This window comes from Nannospalax galili, unplaced genomic scaffold (genome assembly GCF_000622305.1).
Source record: "Nannospalax galili isolate Female #2095 unplaced genomic scaffold, S.galili_v1.0 scaffold417, whole genome shotgun sequence".
NCBI lineage: Eukaryota > Metazoa > Chordata > Mammalia > Rodentia > Spalacidae > Nannospalax > Nannospalax galili.
The window spans coordinates 4,494,591-4,511,833 of NW_008340785.1; the positions used below are offsets into that span (position 1 = coordinate 4,494,591).

The 17,243-nt window shown below is 37.6% G+C and overlaps 1 protein-coding gene across 1 annotated transcript; it reads right to left on the reverse strand.

Moving 5' to 3' along the window:
- Positions 1 to 522: 522 nt before the first annotated feature.
- On the reverse strand, positions 523 to 15,120 carry LOC103736297 (nephrocan). Its single transcript, XM_008835784.2, has 3 exons — positions 14,907 to 15,120; positions 6,517 to 7,418; positions 523 to 1,166 (listed from the first exon to the last, which is right to left on the reverse strand). Exons 1-3 carry the CDS (start codon positions 15,093 to 15,095, stop codon positions 719 to 721), a joined length of 1,539 nt encoding a protein of 512 aa, XP_008834006.1. The 5' UTR covers positions 15,096 to 15,120; the 3' UTR covers positions 523 to 718.
- Between the last annotated feature and the right edge of the window lie 2,123 nt (positions 15,121 to 17,243).

Genomic DNA, 17,243 nt, shown 5'->3' on the forward strand with positions numbered 1-17,243 from the left:
CACTGTTGAAATGATGGTACCTTCAAGCAGTGGAGCCTAGTTGGAGCAAGTTAGGTTACTGGGGGTACACTCTTAAAAGATATTAAGAGAGTTGGTGCTTTGCCTCCTGGCTGCTGTGAGATGAACAAGGTCTGCTCCACTATACCAAGCAACAGGACTAAGCAACTATGCACCGAAGCCTCAGAAACCATGAGCCAAAATAAATCCTTTCTCCTTGTTAGTTGTTTATCTCTCTGGTATTTTGTCATAGTGAGAGGAAGCCAACACACTGTCCCTATAAGACTCTTCAGCTTCTTTGGTTCTGTGAGTTTTCATGCTTAAGGGAGTTGGTCTGTTTTAATTGCTTATTGTCAAAAGTTTAGAGTGTAGGCTATTAGCACAAGCTTCATATAAAAAAAGTGAACACTTAGTTGGTAAAATGAAATTCTCTGTAGCATTCGTTTGTAGAATGTTGATGATATGATAATTTTATTTGACATTATTTGCCTAAGTTTCAGACTAAAATACAAATTGTTTTAAAATTTGGAAATTCCTTACATCTTTCTATTGTTTCTTTCTACTTTTCCCCACCATTCCAACTTAACACTCATTTCATTTTAAAAACTTTAAAAACCCAAAACCACTTACAAAGGAAGTTTATATCTAAATTACAGTGTATCTCTGCTTAAGAGATTGAACATTAAAAATCACTTTCTAAAGAGTAAGCAAGGTTCATCCCCTAGTCTATCTCATAATCATAATCATCGTCATCCACACTGGGTCTGATGCTGGATGAGTCTTCTGGTTTTAACTTCTTTTTGGTCTCTTTGCCTTTTTCATTCTGGTGTAAGTGATGTTCACATTGTCTCATGATCTTCTTGGAAGACATCCAGCTTTCCCCTTGTTGTTCAGCTGGGGCTGCACACTGTCCCCCTTTCACATCTGTGCCCTTGGCCTTCAGGACCTCCCTGGCTCTTAGCAGGCTGCAGGTGCAGTTCCAGGGATTTCCATCCAGGTACAGGTGCCTGAGGCGAGGCAGACCCTCCAACACCTTGAGGTCTAAGGCAGAGATCTTGTTGTTCCTCAGGTTTAGGACCTGAAGTTGCTTGAGGTCCTTGAGCTCCCTCTCAGCAATGTCCTGGATGGCATTGCCCTTTAGGTCCAGCCTGGCTAGGGTCTTAGGGAGCCTGCAAAGTTGAGAAACAACATGAGATAGGAAGCTAGGATCATCATTCTACAACCTCCAAGGTAACAGGCAGCAGACCTGCTTTCTCTGTATAGTTCTATCCCTCCTCAAGTTTGACAACTTATAAGCAAAACTCTGTGTTGTCTTATAGAACTGTAATGATGTCTCATAGATTTTACTTTTTAATCATCTGATTCCTTTTCATAAAACTTTTGGGTTTTTTTAGAGTAAAAATTTTTTATTTTATGTATATGAGTGTGTGCCTGGTGCTAAGGATAGGTGTTGGCCACCATGTGGATGTTGCAAACTGGAACCCAGGTGTTCTGGAAGAGGTGCCAGTGCTGCTGAGTCATCTCTCCAGCCCTGATTCTTTTGTTGTTTTTGAAACAGAGTCTCACTATGTAGCCCTATCTAGCCTGGAACTCACTATGTTGACCAGGCTAGCCTGGAACTCACGAAGATCCACCTGCCTCTGCCTCTTGAGTGCTAGGATTAAGGGTGTGTGCCACCACACCTGGCTTCTTTTAATAAAATTCTTATCTTTGTGTGTCAAATAAGATCACCAAAAAAACTGAGCGTAAAACACTCAGTCCCCAATTTTTAAGTTGGTAAATCAATACTTTACAATAGGAGTAAAAAATGTCAGAACATGAGAAAGTTGTTCTTCATAAACAAAAATAGAAGAGAAATGAAAAATGGTTTAATGTATCAAATTAAAACTGATTTGGTTTTAAACTTTAAGCCTTACTGCTTCCTAGTATATACTGTGAGGACTTGGGAGAACTCTAATTGGTCCCATTTCAGAAACAATATAGTGATATATAGCAAATTTAAATGTCATGTCTCTTGACCTAGGAAATAATATGAAAAGTGAATAAAGATTTATTTACAAATGTTTGTCACATTTTTAATATAATAGCAAAAAGCAATAAAATACTAATTCTAATATTTTAGAAATTATATAATGAGCAATTAAGTGATTATAAACATATTATCAAATAATATTAAAAATACTAATTCTCAGCTGGGCGTGGTGGCACATGCCTTTAATCCCAGCACTCGGGAGGCAGAGGCAGGTGGATCTCTGTAAGTTCAAGGCCAGCCTGGTCTACATAGTGAGTTCCAGGACAGCTGGAGCTACAGGGAGACCCTATCTCAAAAAGACCAAAAAAAAAAAAATACTAATTCTCTAAAAAACTTTTCTATCATCTAAAAATCTAGAAACCATTGAATACTGATAAATCAATCACCTTAAAAAGAAACCACATGCGGCAAAAGGCATGTGCAAAGTCAATAGACAAATGTCTGCACGATGTATCACAAACAGTTAATCTCCTTAAATAGCTAAGTTCCTTAAGAAGATCTCAAAATAAAATGGAAAATAGGGGGAAGCATGAGTGGAAGTTCACATAAAAAAAAATCAAAGGGTCTCTTAAATCTTTAACCTCACTCAAAACAGAAGTGAATGTCAAAACCATACAACAATGTCATTTCTCAGTCGGCAGACTGGTAGAATTCCTAAACCTCTAAACCTTGCAATACATTCTATGAGTAAAGCTGTGAGAAAAAGACATTTTCACACTTCCTGGTAGGCTTTAAAACAACACAGGCTCTGGCAAGAAGAATTTAGTCAAGATTAATATGGCATGTGGTGTATCTCTGTGGTAGAGCTCTTGTCTAGAATGCAAGGCCTGGGGTTCAAACCACAGTGCTGGGAAAAACAAAAATGTGAAGTAACATGTACATTTATTCTTTAACCAATAATTCCATGTATAGACATATATACTGAAGATATGACCCTATAATTATGAGTGTATGTGGCATTTATTTTATTGGTTATAGTAACAAATGATTGGGTATGACCCAGTTCATCAGTAAAGAACTACCATGTAACATTTAAAAAAAGCAAAAGGCTCATCTCTGAATTACCACAAAATTATTTTTAGAAAGAATTATTAAAGAGAAAAATACCAGGTCTGGAGAGATGGCTTAGTAGTTAAGAGCCCTTGCTGCTCTTCCAGAGGACCTAGTTCAGTTCCCAGCACCCATGTTGGGTAGCTCACAAATACTTGTAACACCAGCTCCAGTGGATCCAAACCCTCTTCTAGATTCTGTGGGCCCCTGCACTCATGTGCACACACCCCCACAAAGACACACACATATACATAATTAAATCTTCAAAATAATGTTTTAAAAATGAAACAGCAACAGAATAGTATATATAGAATACTACTTTGTATAAGAAAAAGAGAAATAAGAATAACATATACATATTTAATTATTATCAGAAAAAGTGTATGACCCCAAAATCAATAAAAATAGTTACTAAGGGTGAGTGGTTGAGTTCATGTGGTTTTACCTTTTGAATCATGTCAGTGATTTTATATGTTCACAGAAAAGAAAACAAAAGCCTTTAAATTGAACAAAAGCTAAAACAAATGATACAATAATTTAATCAAATATTTATGTTGTTAGCATAGCCATAAAGAAAAGGTACCGCTACATATCTGTGATATATATTTAAGCCTTAGACTCTAAAGACAAAAGGATCCCCACTTTTTTCTCAGAATCTTTATTATTATTACTGAGGTTTTGGTATTTATATACTAGATATTAGTATATTCAGCATTATTAGTATATTAGATAAAATGCTAACTGAATTATGTTGTAGAGAGCTATTCTAGATTTGAATTACTCAAATAGACAATAAATAAGAGGCAAACTGATTCACTAAGTTGTTCACTAAATGACCGAATGGTAAACTACGAAGCAGCAAAGAGTTAGGTCTGGGTATTGGGACGATCTAGGAAATCAGAGGTAGGATCGTGCAGTGGCTACTGTGTTTGATGCCTCAGCCCACCATTTATTAAGGATGTGATTTTGACTTGTAAGCCTTAGTGTTCTAGTCCGCAAAGTAACAGCTAAAAGAGTGGACCTGCCTCCTGCATCCATAGGATTGTCATATGGACTAGCAGAGTGTGAGGACTGCATCTAAGCTCATGGCTGGCTTTCACAAGCACTTAATAAAGGGCATTATTTCCTATAAAATTAGCATGTTGAGATAAATATGGAATGTGTTTGAGTATATGTGTATCCCAAACCATATGTTTTTATTTTCTTGATGAAATGTAGAGGAAAATGAAGTGATTTATAGAAACCCCATTTGTAATGGGGGCAGGTTACCCAAGCTTACAATTTTTTATGAAAAACTGAATTTTATAGTGTAGATTTTGTGTATAAATCAGAAGCATGCAAATAAAAAGTTGTCTTATTTAAAACTCATAATTTTTTAAAAAATTTAAATGTAAGGACTTGATATTATTGAGGCTTTCTTCATTCTTTATGGAGGAAATCTACAGAGAAGCTTTTCTGGATTATTCTCTTTCTAGTACAAAGAAAAGCTGTACAGGGAGAGGTACTGGAATTCTTAAAGATTTCAAGAACCCTTTTCTTCATACCTGGCCAGGTTCTTCGGAGGATGCACAGTTGGGCTGCTTATTTAAAGCCCTGTCCCATCTCACATTACTGGCTTTTACCCAGTTGTTCTCAACTCTGGACCGCATGCTAAATTCCTCCCCTGAGCTTTTAGAAAATACTGATATCATTGATTTTAAGTGAGGCCTGGGTTGAATATTTTGTTTTGGTTTTGGTTTTCAATTTTAGGCAAGGTTGTCATATAGAACAGGCTGACTTCAGGCTCTCTGTATAGTTGACGATGACCTTGAACTTCTGATCCTCCTGCCTTTACCTCCAAAATGCTGGGATTGCTTTTGGATTGTGTATGCCATCATGCCTGGTTTAAACCTGACCTTTCCCTAAGGTTTACTATGGTTTCCCTATTTAAAACTGAAACCATATACCTCACCTTCGACACGTCTGAATCTGGTATTTGTGCCGTTTTGTTGTTGTTGTTTATAAGACATAATGTAATCTACTTATTTTATACTTTACCTATGTATATTGTCAGTCTTCACCTGCTAGAATTTAAGCTGTACAGAACAGCAAGCTTTAACTCTGTACCAAATTAACTCTGTACCAAGCTTTTACATCTGTACCAAATACCTGGTAAATTGCTTAGCACGTGGCAAGTGTCCAGAACATTCATTGTATGTGCATGTTTCTACATTAAAACAAGTTTATTTCCAAATTATTTTCAATATATTTTATAAAGCTAACTTGACTTGGGAAAAGTTGTGCAGCAGGTAAAGACATCTTCCATCAAGCCTGGACAACCTGAAATTGATCCCTGGGACCCACATAGTAGAAGGAAAGAACCACCTCTAGCAAGTTGTTCTGACCTCCACATACAAGCCTTGATAAATGGCATGAGCATACACATACACACGCACACACACAAATGTAAAATAATAAAATAAATGTAATAAAAATTGTTTAAATAGAGCACTAGCCAGGCATGATGGATCATGCCTGTAACCCTAGCATTCAGGAGGTAGAGGAAGGAGACTTTCTCTAAGCTGGAGACCAATCACTGCTACAAAGTGAGACCCTGTCTCAAAATACCAAAAAACAAAAGAAAACAAAATAAAAACAGAATATAAATGCTTCATTCTTCCACTTAACTTTTATTTATCTAGTGTAAAATGTAACACCTGCACTAAGTTTGAATAAGAAGGATCAACTACCGCAAACACATATATTATAGACTGAGTTGTTACAGGGATACCTGCAGTGAGTTGTTATGGAGAGAAAGATATATAGAAAGGGAAATTATGATGTGAGTTGGGGGTGGAGAGGGGGGTGGGAAGTGGTGGGAAAGGAAGTGTTAGAGAGAGGAAAAAGGAACAGGGGAATTTCGAAAGGGAAAAGGAGGGACAGAAGGCGAGAGGAGGAAAGAGGGAAAGAAAGCAGACGGGAACTAGAAACAGAAGACCAACTCCGGTGTACTCACAGTGCTGAGAAGAATGAGCCCCCATGAGTGATTACAAATAAATTATCGCATTATAGATTTTTAAATTTTTCCCGTAAGTACGAATTCAATGCTTTTGAAAATAAAAATATCTAACTATCTTGCCTATCTCCCCCTCAGTTATTCCTGACGTCCTGGCTAATGGCTGCTCACACCCAGCCAGTCATGTATACTGCCTAGTTAGAAACCAGCATCTTCTGTTTTGTTTGTCAGTAGAGATACCGCTTGTTAGTATCTTTTTCCATAGGCAAGATAAATTTAACTCAAGAATCCATTGGCAGACTGGAGAGTCTAAACCACAGTTTAAAACGTCTATCCCTAGAGCCCTGTTTCATTTTCTGACTGATTCTGCTTGAGCATCATGCTGATGGGTTCCAATCTTTGGAAAATGCTTCAGGGAGCTATAGTAAATGACAGTACTCACCTCAGAGGTATGGACAGCAACAGATTCTGCTCTAAAGCCAGGTTGGACAGCTGAGAACACTTCTGAAGGGCTCCGGCTTCGAACAGGCTGACTGCATTATTGTCCAGAAACAGATGTTTCAGGTCTCTGAGGTCCTGGAAGTCTTGTGCTGTAACTCTCTGAATCAAGTTACTGCTACAGTCAAGTTTTTGTAGCCTTGCAGGCAGTTTGACAGGCAACATTTGAAGCTGGTTTTGGGACACTTCAAGAGTGGTTAAATTGGCAAGCTGCTGTGCCCCTTCGATAGAGGTCAGGAAGTTCTCTGACAGGTAAAGATGGGAAAGAGTCTCCAAGTGTTTCATATCTCGAAACCTAACCACTTTGAGCTGGTTTCTCTCCATCTTTAAAGACAGCAAGGACTTGGGTAGATTCATAGGCATTTTAGTAAGAAAGTTACCACTGAAACTGAGAAACTGCAAAGACTGCAGAAAAGTAAAGAAGTTTCCTGGAATAAGACGCAGTTTGTTATTCTCCATGCTCATGTGCTTCAGATGGGGAAGGGCCAGTGGTCCAGCTACGGACTCTATATTGTTACCATCCACCATCAAACTTTGCAAACTGATGAGGGAGGATAGCATGCTGGGAGACAGGGAAGAGATCAAGTTGTTTTTGAGTTCAAGGACTTTTAATCTCTTCAGTCCTTCAAAATCTGATTCATGTAGAGCACGTATTGAATTGTCGTTTAATTTTAACACTTCAAGACTGGCTGGGAGGCCACTGGGGACTTGTCTTAACTTATTTTTCAAAAGTTCTAAGGTCTTTAAGATACTCAGAGTTTTGAAGGTGTCATTTTCTACAGACTCTGTTCCACTGGCCAGCAGAATAAAATCTTCCAGAGCGAACAGTCCAGTGAAGTAAGATAGCTACAATATAACAGCAGGGGTGCAGGAAAATCAATCAAGATTTTGTGGAAAAAAAACATATACATTATCATTACAATACAAATGATACTTCAGACTTCCCTTCAGGTTCTTTAAAAAATTATCTTTGGGAAAAATAGTTGAAACTGGAGTCTTGAAATTTTTTTCATTCTTTAGTAATTTCAGACACGTATATAATGTATAAATATAATTTCCACTCCATCCCTCTAACTCTTTCCAGACTCCTTCTCTACTTCCCCTTGCCAAATTAGGTCTTGAATTTTTATTATGACTGCTATTATCAGTGTAAGACATTAAAATATTCTAAGCACTTTCTCATACTGTTGGTAGATATTTAATATTGGTCAACTCATCACATATTTTCTGACCCAGGAAATTGTTTTCTAGGCAAAAGTACTTCAAAATTGCACAATGATTCATGCATTAGAATATTCTTTTGTTGCACTATGGTAGCCAGAAATTGAGCAATTTATAAATCTTTCACCAAACTGTGAAGCATGTCTAATCCTCGAAACTTAGGTTACAAGGAAAGAACATTAAGAGTAAAGAGTTTGAATGTTATGGATTCTGCTGTCACTTGAATATACCTACTTGAGAAACATTTTCAATTGTGTTATAATTTGGAAAATAAGCCTACCTGATTCCTATCACCAATTTATACTTCACCAATGAAAAATATTCCTAAAGAAACAAATGTGTACACGTGTCCCCATAGTATACGTTGGCAGCTGCCTTGAGGTGTACATTGCTGCTGACATTTGGTACTTTCTGAATGATTCATTAGCCATATTAATTAGTCCTAATATTATGAGCAAGCTTATTCTTGCACTTGCTGAGTACTTACCACTGTCATGTGCTTTATTGTATATTACCATCAACCTAATAACACTGCAAGTTTGGTATGGACAACATTAACTTCTAGATACAAAAACTAGGTCCTAAAAAGTGAGAGAAGTTCTAGAAAGTCTATGAACTCCAAAACTAATCTTTCCTCAGCTATACCATTTTCCACCAGATTTGGCCTATAATTAATATGTGTCAAAAAGGATTCACGATCTGGACAGAAATCACACAATTTTAGAAAAGCAAATATTTTATAGATTATCCTTCCTGAGTGTCCCATTTCAGTGGTGAATTTCAGCCACAAGAAATTGTAAATGGTCAGCCTAATACTTAGAGATACCTACTCCATGCTGCATTCTGTTTTCTAGGTTTATTTTTTGCATAAAGCCAGAAATAATTCAATATAAACCTCCACTTCTTGGCGTATTGAGTCTTCAAACAAAGAACTTGGTGTTACTGATACTTCTTACCCTAAGGGACCACAAACCTTGTTGACTCTGTGATGATTCTGAGAGACAGCATGGATGGGTGATCTATATGGGGGCTAGACAAGGTATATTGTCAAAGTTTCAATTAGTTTTCATATCTACTTATAGAGAGAGGCCTAAATCATAAAGACTCCATATTCCTAACTGAATCTATTAGTTGGCTGTTTTCCTTTATAAAGCATGGAAAACATTTTCTTAGTCTTTTTGTCAGAATCAGCAAGAATAAAGTTGCTTCCAGTTAATTAGTAGAGCTGATGAATCATTAAGAAAATACCAAATATCAGCAGCAATATACACCACAAGGCAGCTGCCAACATATACTATGGGGACACATGTACACATTTGTTTCTGTAGTATAAAATATATACTGGTGAAGTATAAATCGGAGATAGGAAATGGGCTTATTTTCCAAATTGTAACATAATTTTAAAATGTTTCTCAAATAAGAATATCCAAGTGACAGCAGACTCTATGACATTCAAACTTTTTACTTTTAATGTTTTTCCCTTGTAATCCAGCTTTCTGGAATTAGAAACTCTTCACAGGTTGATGAAAGATTTAAAATTGCTTAATTTCTGGATACCACAGTGCAACAAAAGAACATTCTAATACATGAATCACTGTGCAATTTTTAAGCACTTCTGCCTAGAAAATAATTTCCTGGGTCAGAAAAACATGTGATAAGAGTTGACCAATATGTGCACCAACACACATGCAGGCAATACACTCATACACACAAACCAACAGTGTGTGAAAGTGCTTAGAATACTTTTAAAAGTCTCACACTGATAATAGCAATCATAATAAAAGTTCAAGACCTAATTTGGGAGGGAAATGTGAAGGAGGGCCTGGGAAGAGTTGGATAGACAGAGTACCTGGTGATTATGGTCCAAATACATGATATACATGTATGAAATTACCAAGGAATTTTTTAAAAAGTGAAGATCTGAGTTTCAACTCTTAAAATGGTCACTATTTTCTAAGAATTTATTGTTTAATCTTTACAGATCCTTACGCATAGGTAACATTCTTGCCTCTTTGGAGAAGAAAAGCAAGGCTTAAGAAATTGAAATTAACCTTCCAAAGTACATGCTGCCAGTAAGCGGAAAAGTCGGGATGCCAGCACAGATTTATAATATTCCACACATTTTTATTAACCTTACTGCTATAGCATGCAATTAGCTGGAGAGTACAGAGTTCTGGTGACACAGTGAAGAGGACGTGTTCTGAATTTCAACTTTTTAGGTTGGTTTGCTGATCTGACAATGGGAAAATGAATTTGCCAGACCAGATTTTCCAATTTCATGGCCTCACCAATGATGTGCTCACAAAATGTAGAAAGAGATGCTTATGCCCTAGAACTAACCTCGGAGCAGCTGGCAGCTTATTCAGTGTTTCTTAATAAAACCAAGCAAGTGATGTCGCTTGCAGCACACGGTTACTCCTGCTTGCTTCCCCATGAAAAACTTCACTTCCAGTTCAATCTGGAGCGGGCTCTGCTCCAAATGTTAGAGGGCCACAACACACCCTTCTTGGGCTCTTTAAAGTTTGAATGTTTGACAAAACTGCCAACTTCACAAAGAGATGGCCTCTGACCCATATGGACCAACCAGAGAGTAGTCTCTAAAATAATCTTGGATGTTTTTATGATTATGAAAACAACATTTGTTCTCTACAAACTGTCTTAAACTCTAGGGAAATATGGAAAGAGAATAAAAATAACCTATAATCCCACTGTTCAGTTACCCAGTTAAAGTTGGATAAAACTTTTCTTGCATCTCAAAAAAAAAGGATATAAAGTAGAATGATTTTAATTGACTACCACACCTACATTCATATTTGACCTCTGCCTTAGAAGCGAATGTATCACCTGGGCTTGTAGAAGCTTGAATGGCAGTAGAGAGGTGAATCTATCTATGTTTTTTCACCTGTGGACACAAAGAACTGAACTGAACCTGTACCCGTCAAACCAGGTGTGGATTTGGTTACCTAACATAGTGGCCACTTGATATTTTGGCATGACAGTTTTCCATGCCTTTCATTCAATACAGTTCAGTACTTCATCATGCCCTGAGAGTAAATATGAGTCTGTGAATAGCATTAGAAAAAGATCAAGAATACAAAAGAATGAGGATGGCACCTTTCTTATACATAAATACTAACTGAAAGTGGATCTCAGACCTATCAGATCATGGATAAATTGGATTCATTCAAAGCTAAAAACTTCTGTGTGTTGAAATGACACAGCCAAGAAAATGAAAAGACAGCCCACAGATTAGGAGAAAAAAAATTTTAAGTACTATCTCTGAGACTTGTATCTGGAATATCTGAAGAATGCTTTCAACTCAATAATTAAAAGACATGTAACCCAATTAAAAATGTGTGAAGGATTTACATGCACACTTCTCCAAAACAATACAGAAATGACCAACAAGCAAATGAAAAGATTTTCAGTGTCATTAGCCACTGGGAAAGTGGAAGTACAAGTCAAAACTGCAATGATCCGCTACCTGAAATCCACTGGGATAGCTGCGATCAAGCAAACAAACAAACAAACAAAACACACAGACAAAAGATAAGAAATGTTGGTGAGGACAGAGAGAAGCTAGAACTGTCAAATATTGGTACAGTAATACAGGCATGCAGCCACTCTGGAAGATTGTCTGACAGTTTCTCCAAATGGTGGTTGAGTTCCCATATTGTGTAATAATCTACTCCTAGGCAGAGTCCCGAGAGAAGTGACAATCTAGGTCCACACAAAAACTTATATACCAAAATACAAATATTCATAACAGCATCACTCACAATAAGCAAAAAAGAGGAAACAATCAAATGTCCAATGACTGTAAATAAACAACCTATGGTATATACATGCAATGAAATCCAGTTAGCCTTTAGCATGAAGGAAATTCAGACACAAGCTACAACATGGATGAACCTTGAGGACATTATGCTACATGAAAGAAGCCAGTCACAGAAGACTGTAAGTGTAGAGGAAAGATTGAATTCAGTTTGAGGCACATTGTTTCGAGATCCTTCTTAGCTGTCTAAGTGCAAAAGCCCAATGGATAGCTGAATAAATCTGAACATGGGGGAAAGGTCTGTATTAGAGATTTAGTGAGAGGAGCCACCATCACTTAGATACACCGAGGTTACATAGGAGACAGTTTAGTAAGAAAAGGAATGGCTTATGGTGAGGAGGGATGTGGGGAGACATTGGAGGGAAAAATGAACAAAAAGGACAAAATACAGAGGTGTGTGTATATGGCATTACAAAGGGCAAGAGAGTAAGAATTTCTGGGGAATGGAAGTGAGTAGCCAGGCTTTAGAGAGAAGAATTTAACTCTATGGAATAGGTAGAAGCCATGTAGCAGTAAATTATAGAATAAAGAGGTAAAGAAGTACAGACGGGGACTGAGTCTTGAAAATAAAAGGAAGTAGTAGGGAGAGGAAGGACAGAATTAAGAGAACTTTATAGTAACAAGAGGGGCCTATGTATAGGTTAGAATGAAGAGCAAGGGAGGAAACAGCTACTGAAGATGGGCATGGAGAATGATAGAGCAAGGTCTGGTGGAGGGGGGAAGGATGCAGTGCCAGCACACAGAGAGTGGGAATGGAGAAAGAGCTAGTTTTACTGATTTCTCAACACAATGCAAAACCAATGATCTGCTGAGAATGAGGCAGCAGCACTGATTAGGCAACCCAAACCTGGAGCTGTGGAAGACGGTAAGGGAGTGTGGGGAGAGCCTGGTGAGGGGGTGTGGGGAGAGCCTGATGAGGGAGTGTGGGGAGAGTCTGATCAAGAAAATAAAAAAAAAGATAGACAAATGCTGATGGAGACCTCACATTTGTGGTGGTTCCAAACCATCTGGCTGTGTGATCCTCTCCAGCAGCACCCATCTGTTTAGGTATAGGAGAAACAAAAGAAAATTAGAAGAACTCTCATTTAAGACTGAGGCCTTGCTGGGTAGGTGGTGTGGAGGAAGCAATAGGGAAAGAAGGGAGCTAAGAAAAAAACCAATTATCTGGGAGAACATGTGTAAATTTAGGGCAAGAAGTCTCAACAAGTGTAAACTCAGAGATAACTGTAAACTGAGGGAGTGGCTGAAAAACGCAGAATTCAAGGTTTTCTGAGTGGAGAAGTTCAAGGTAATAACAGAAGAAATGATACGTGATTTTTGTATAACCTAGTGATAAAACCAAAATGGCTGGGGAAATGAAGGCAGATACATTTTGAGTTAAGGAAGTGTGAGACTAGAATATTAGAGTAGCCATCCACATAGACACGAAAGATACCCAAGAAAATGCAGGACTGAGGATAGACAGGAAGACTATGAGGTAGTAAGGAAGAGAGAAGATGCATAGGATAAAGTAGGGAAAGGAAAAGGAGAACTGTGACAGTCCATAACACGACCCTCAAGGGAGTAGGTACTTTTACAGACAAAGTTGATCAATAAAATCCTTCTTATGGGCAGAAGTAGAACTCTCAGTCTTTTATCCTGAACCTCAGACATGATATTCACAGCCCCAAACATGGTTGAATATACATAAGCAAGTAGTAAAACACTTTAAATTGTTGCTTATAACAAAACATATTAACAACTAGATCATATACAGTTTTTGCTACTATTAATCTAAAGATACACTTTAAGATATTTTTTTCTTTAAATATAGGCACCCAATTTTGTTAAGTCCAAACTAAATACATATACATTGTATTCACCAATTACAAGTGAAATGTGGTCATACAAAGTCCAAGCATTAAAAAAAAATTATTGCTCAGAGCTTTTCATTTCTTCACCAAAACAATTCTGTCTTCATTAATCTTTTTGATGTGAACTGTCCTTCCCAGAAACTATCAACAGAGTTAAAGTCAGAAAAGAGGCAAAACTACTGCTCAGTAAGCCTAAACTAGTGGTAAGTTGACTCACTCAATAACTGAATGTGATGAGAGGTGTCATAGGAGGCAGAATAGGATTATTACCAGACTCCATGGACAGCTCAGGTCTCTGAACAAACACTTAAATGTCTTACCCTTTAACCAGGGTTCTTGCTTAAATGTTTAGATCCAACATACAGGGTCAGACTTACTCTCTAGTATTAGGCACTACTAGAGTAATAGGTGAATGCAAACAGATGGAGAGGGTTGTGCTGAGCCTGGATAGGAATACCATGCCAATTATGTTAAACGCAGACACCCACATGAAAATTTCTTAACCAAATGAAAGGGTGTGGGTGCCTCTATTTGGAGGTTAGATACCTGTATCTAATAAAGCCTCTCTGCACCAAGCTCTCAGAAAGCTATTTCCTTACCTTGGAGTTTGGATCGCTGAGCCAGGAGCAGCAAATATTGAATGAAAATCAGAGTGCCATAGACTTTTCTCTCTAGAAGAGGCCTACATCACTTATCAGATCCCGGCTTCTTACTTCATAAGGTAAAAAATGAAGCAGAGATATATTTTAGCAGCTTGTTTAAGATGGTTATGTCTTTACTTAGTGAGAACCCTTGTCACTTGATGTCTTCCAAAGCACCAATGACCAAAAATAAAGTTTCTTTTAAGTAAAAGTCAGGCAAATCTACAGCGGTCTTTCCAGTGTCTTCTGGGTATGTTAGCATGAAAATAAAAGCCAAATTTCAAACCACATTGTGAGAACTGCAAGTAACTTGACAAGGCAAGTATTTCACAAAGGCATGGCACCTATCGTGGGTTTGTATGAATTATTTTGATCTGCCAGTTCATCTTGACATAAAATGAAACCCTTTCCCTTGAAAAGATTTATTCTTAATGCTGGTCAATGTGCTCTTTTCTTTCTTTCTTTTTTTTTCCGTTAAGAAAGAGCCCACTTTTCACTTGTGCTTTGCAACAAAATAGTTTTTAAAATTATTGAGTAAAACTTGTTGAATAAAAATATTAATTTCAATTCTGACTTTCAGGACAGGGTGGGTGTGGATATTTCCCTAAATAGAATTATCTGAGGCTTATAGCATTAATGCCTAGCAAGTAGGTAGTACAACCAACCTGACTGGAGGTCAGGTCCTTTTCAGTTAGGATTATTTAAGCCAAGTTTAAAATCCCCACACTCATTCCATACTTTGCTACAAAATGGTAGCAACTCAAATGGAGAATGACATGGTTACCTGGAGGTGTTGGATTCTGCTGTGGCTAATGTAGAGCCTCTTGGTGGTGGAAGGAATGCCTGATGGCACCTCCATGAGCCTGTAGCATTGAACCGACTGCATGGAATCACAGCTGCATCGTCCTGGACAGTTAGGACTTAGGCCATCGCTAAGAGAGAGCCACACAAGGAAAGCACAAAGCAGGTGCATCTTCCAAAACAGAGGCTTGCTGGTAGCAGGCAACTGTTGAGGTGATGTCTCACTCTTTATACCAAGAACTCTGATAATAGAATCTTATGAATGTGTACTCTGTCAATGGAAGAGGACAGGAAAGAAAAAAAATTCTCCATTTGTCTGGGTTAAAATGCTAGCAATCATTACAAAGAGGAAGGGCTTAAACATTGATAAGCTGCCTTAATATCTGTAGGTGAGCAAAACCCTCTGTTATTTATGGCTTGCCGAGCTAATCTGCAAACACCTCTATTATCTGTAGTTTCCTTGTTTTGTTAAATGTGACACTAGGGAATTAGTGGGAAAAGACAAAGAGCCGTTTTATAGTGGGTCATAAAACCTTTGAATTTTCTTTGACCCTATATTAAAACCATTTTTGTAGGGCCTAACCAGACAGGTGTTTTCTTCTCACATTAACTATTAAGGGAAAATAGGCTTTCTACTTGTGACAGTTTAGATGACATTTTATTGCTAGGTGAAAGAATGGGCTTCAGCGAGAGATATTTAGAGCCACAGATAAGATGTTGCCTTTATCTAGCAGTAATTCACCCAAATATAATATTTTGGAAAAATATCTTTGTAACTCAAAAAAATTGCTAACTCCATTAAAAACAAAACACTATCATGAGTCCATCATTTTTACCTACTTGACACAAAGGGGCTCTGTTTTCTTCAGAGGAATTTGTTGATTGTGAAATCTCAGGAGTGTGGAAGGGAAGGTCAGTTGTGAGGAGTGTCTTTGCTGTGGTTTTTGTCTAGCACAGGCATCCCTGCTGAGGCCTTGGAAAACATTTTAAGGAAAAGATTGTACACAGAACCTCACAAGTGAAAGAGCTAAATCTTCTCATGCTGGTGAGCCTCAACAGATTGCTCCAAAGCAACCCTTTGAATGTTTTCTGAAAAGTGTCTCCAATGTCCCTTCAGACGCTGTCCTCTGCTACAATCACCACTTGAAGTCAGTTTCTTTGATCTAATAATCAATTCAATTGATTTCCTGTGTGCTTTGGTACCTGCGTGCTTTTCCACAACAGACTTTATACTCCTCTTTCCTGATGATTTTTCTGTTTTACTTGATTTTTTTCCCCCTTTATCAGAGGCAAAGTGATTTTTTTTAAAGGTTTTTTGTTTTTGTTTTTGTTTTGTATTTTTTCGGTCAATATTTTTTCAACATCCTTTTAAATTTTATCTAAGAATTAATTTTTAGGTTTTTTTTTTTAATTCTCCAATATCAAAGTGATACCTAATAAAATATTTTAACAAGTTTAGAAGCAGGGGCCGGGCATGCTAGTGCATGTCTTTAATCCCAGAGCTTCACGGCCAACCCCGTCTACATAGTGAGTTCCAGGCCAGCTGGGGCTACAAGGAGACCCTGTCTCAAAAAAACTTAAAAAAAAAATTAAAAAGTTCAGAAGGAAAGAGAAAAATGAGGGAAGCAAATTAATGAGATGGCTCAGTGGGTAAAGGCACTGGTTGCCAATCCTGATGACCTGTATTCAATCCCTGGGACCCATGAGAGAGAACTGACTCTCAAAACTTGTCCTCTGACCTCTACATTTACATACATACACACATATACATATATACATGCCACACACTTACGTACATACATACACACACACACAAAATAAATAGTATGTAATACAATTTTTTTTTAAGAAAGAAAGATAGCAATAAGGGGAAAAAACACCTTTAATGCTATCCAGAAGTTAAACATTGTATTTGTAGTGCTTTTTCTATGCCTAGATTTTGAAAAGACAAGAGAAATACTCATGGAATATTTTGTGTGTTTGTGTATTGCTAAAAAGATGAATTTATAATAAGCTACTTGATAGACTTTCATGTTTTCTAGTATCTTGTCTGGTTAACATCTCCTTTGAATATTTAGGAAAATAGCCACAGACCTGACATGGTGGGGCATGCCTACAATCACAGCACTCAGGAGACTGAGGCGGGAGAATTGTGACTTCAAGGCCAGAATGTTCTACATAGAAAGACCTGTCTTCAAAAAAAGAAAAAAGAAACAGGAACAAGAGCTGGCATCATTTCTCAGCTCCTTTCTGCTGGTGTTTGGAGCTTCCACATGTTGATCAAAGAGCTCTATGTACATAAGGTTCAGGCTTCTGATTC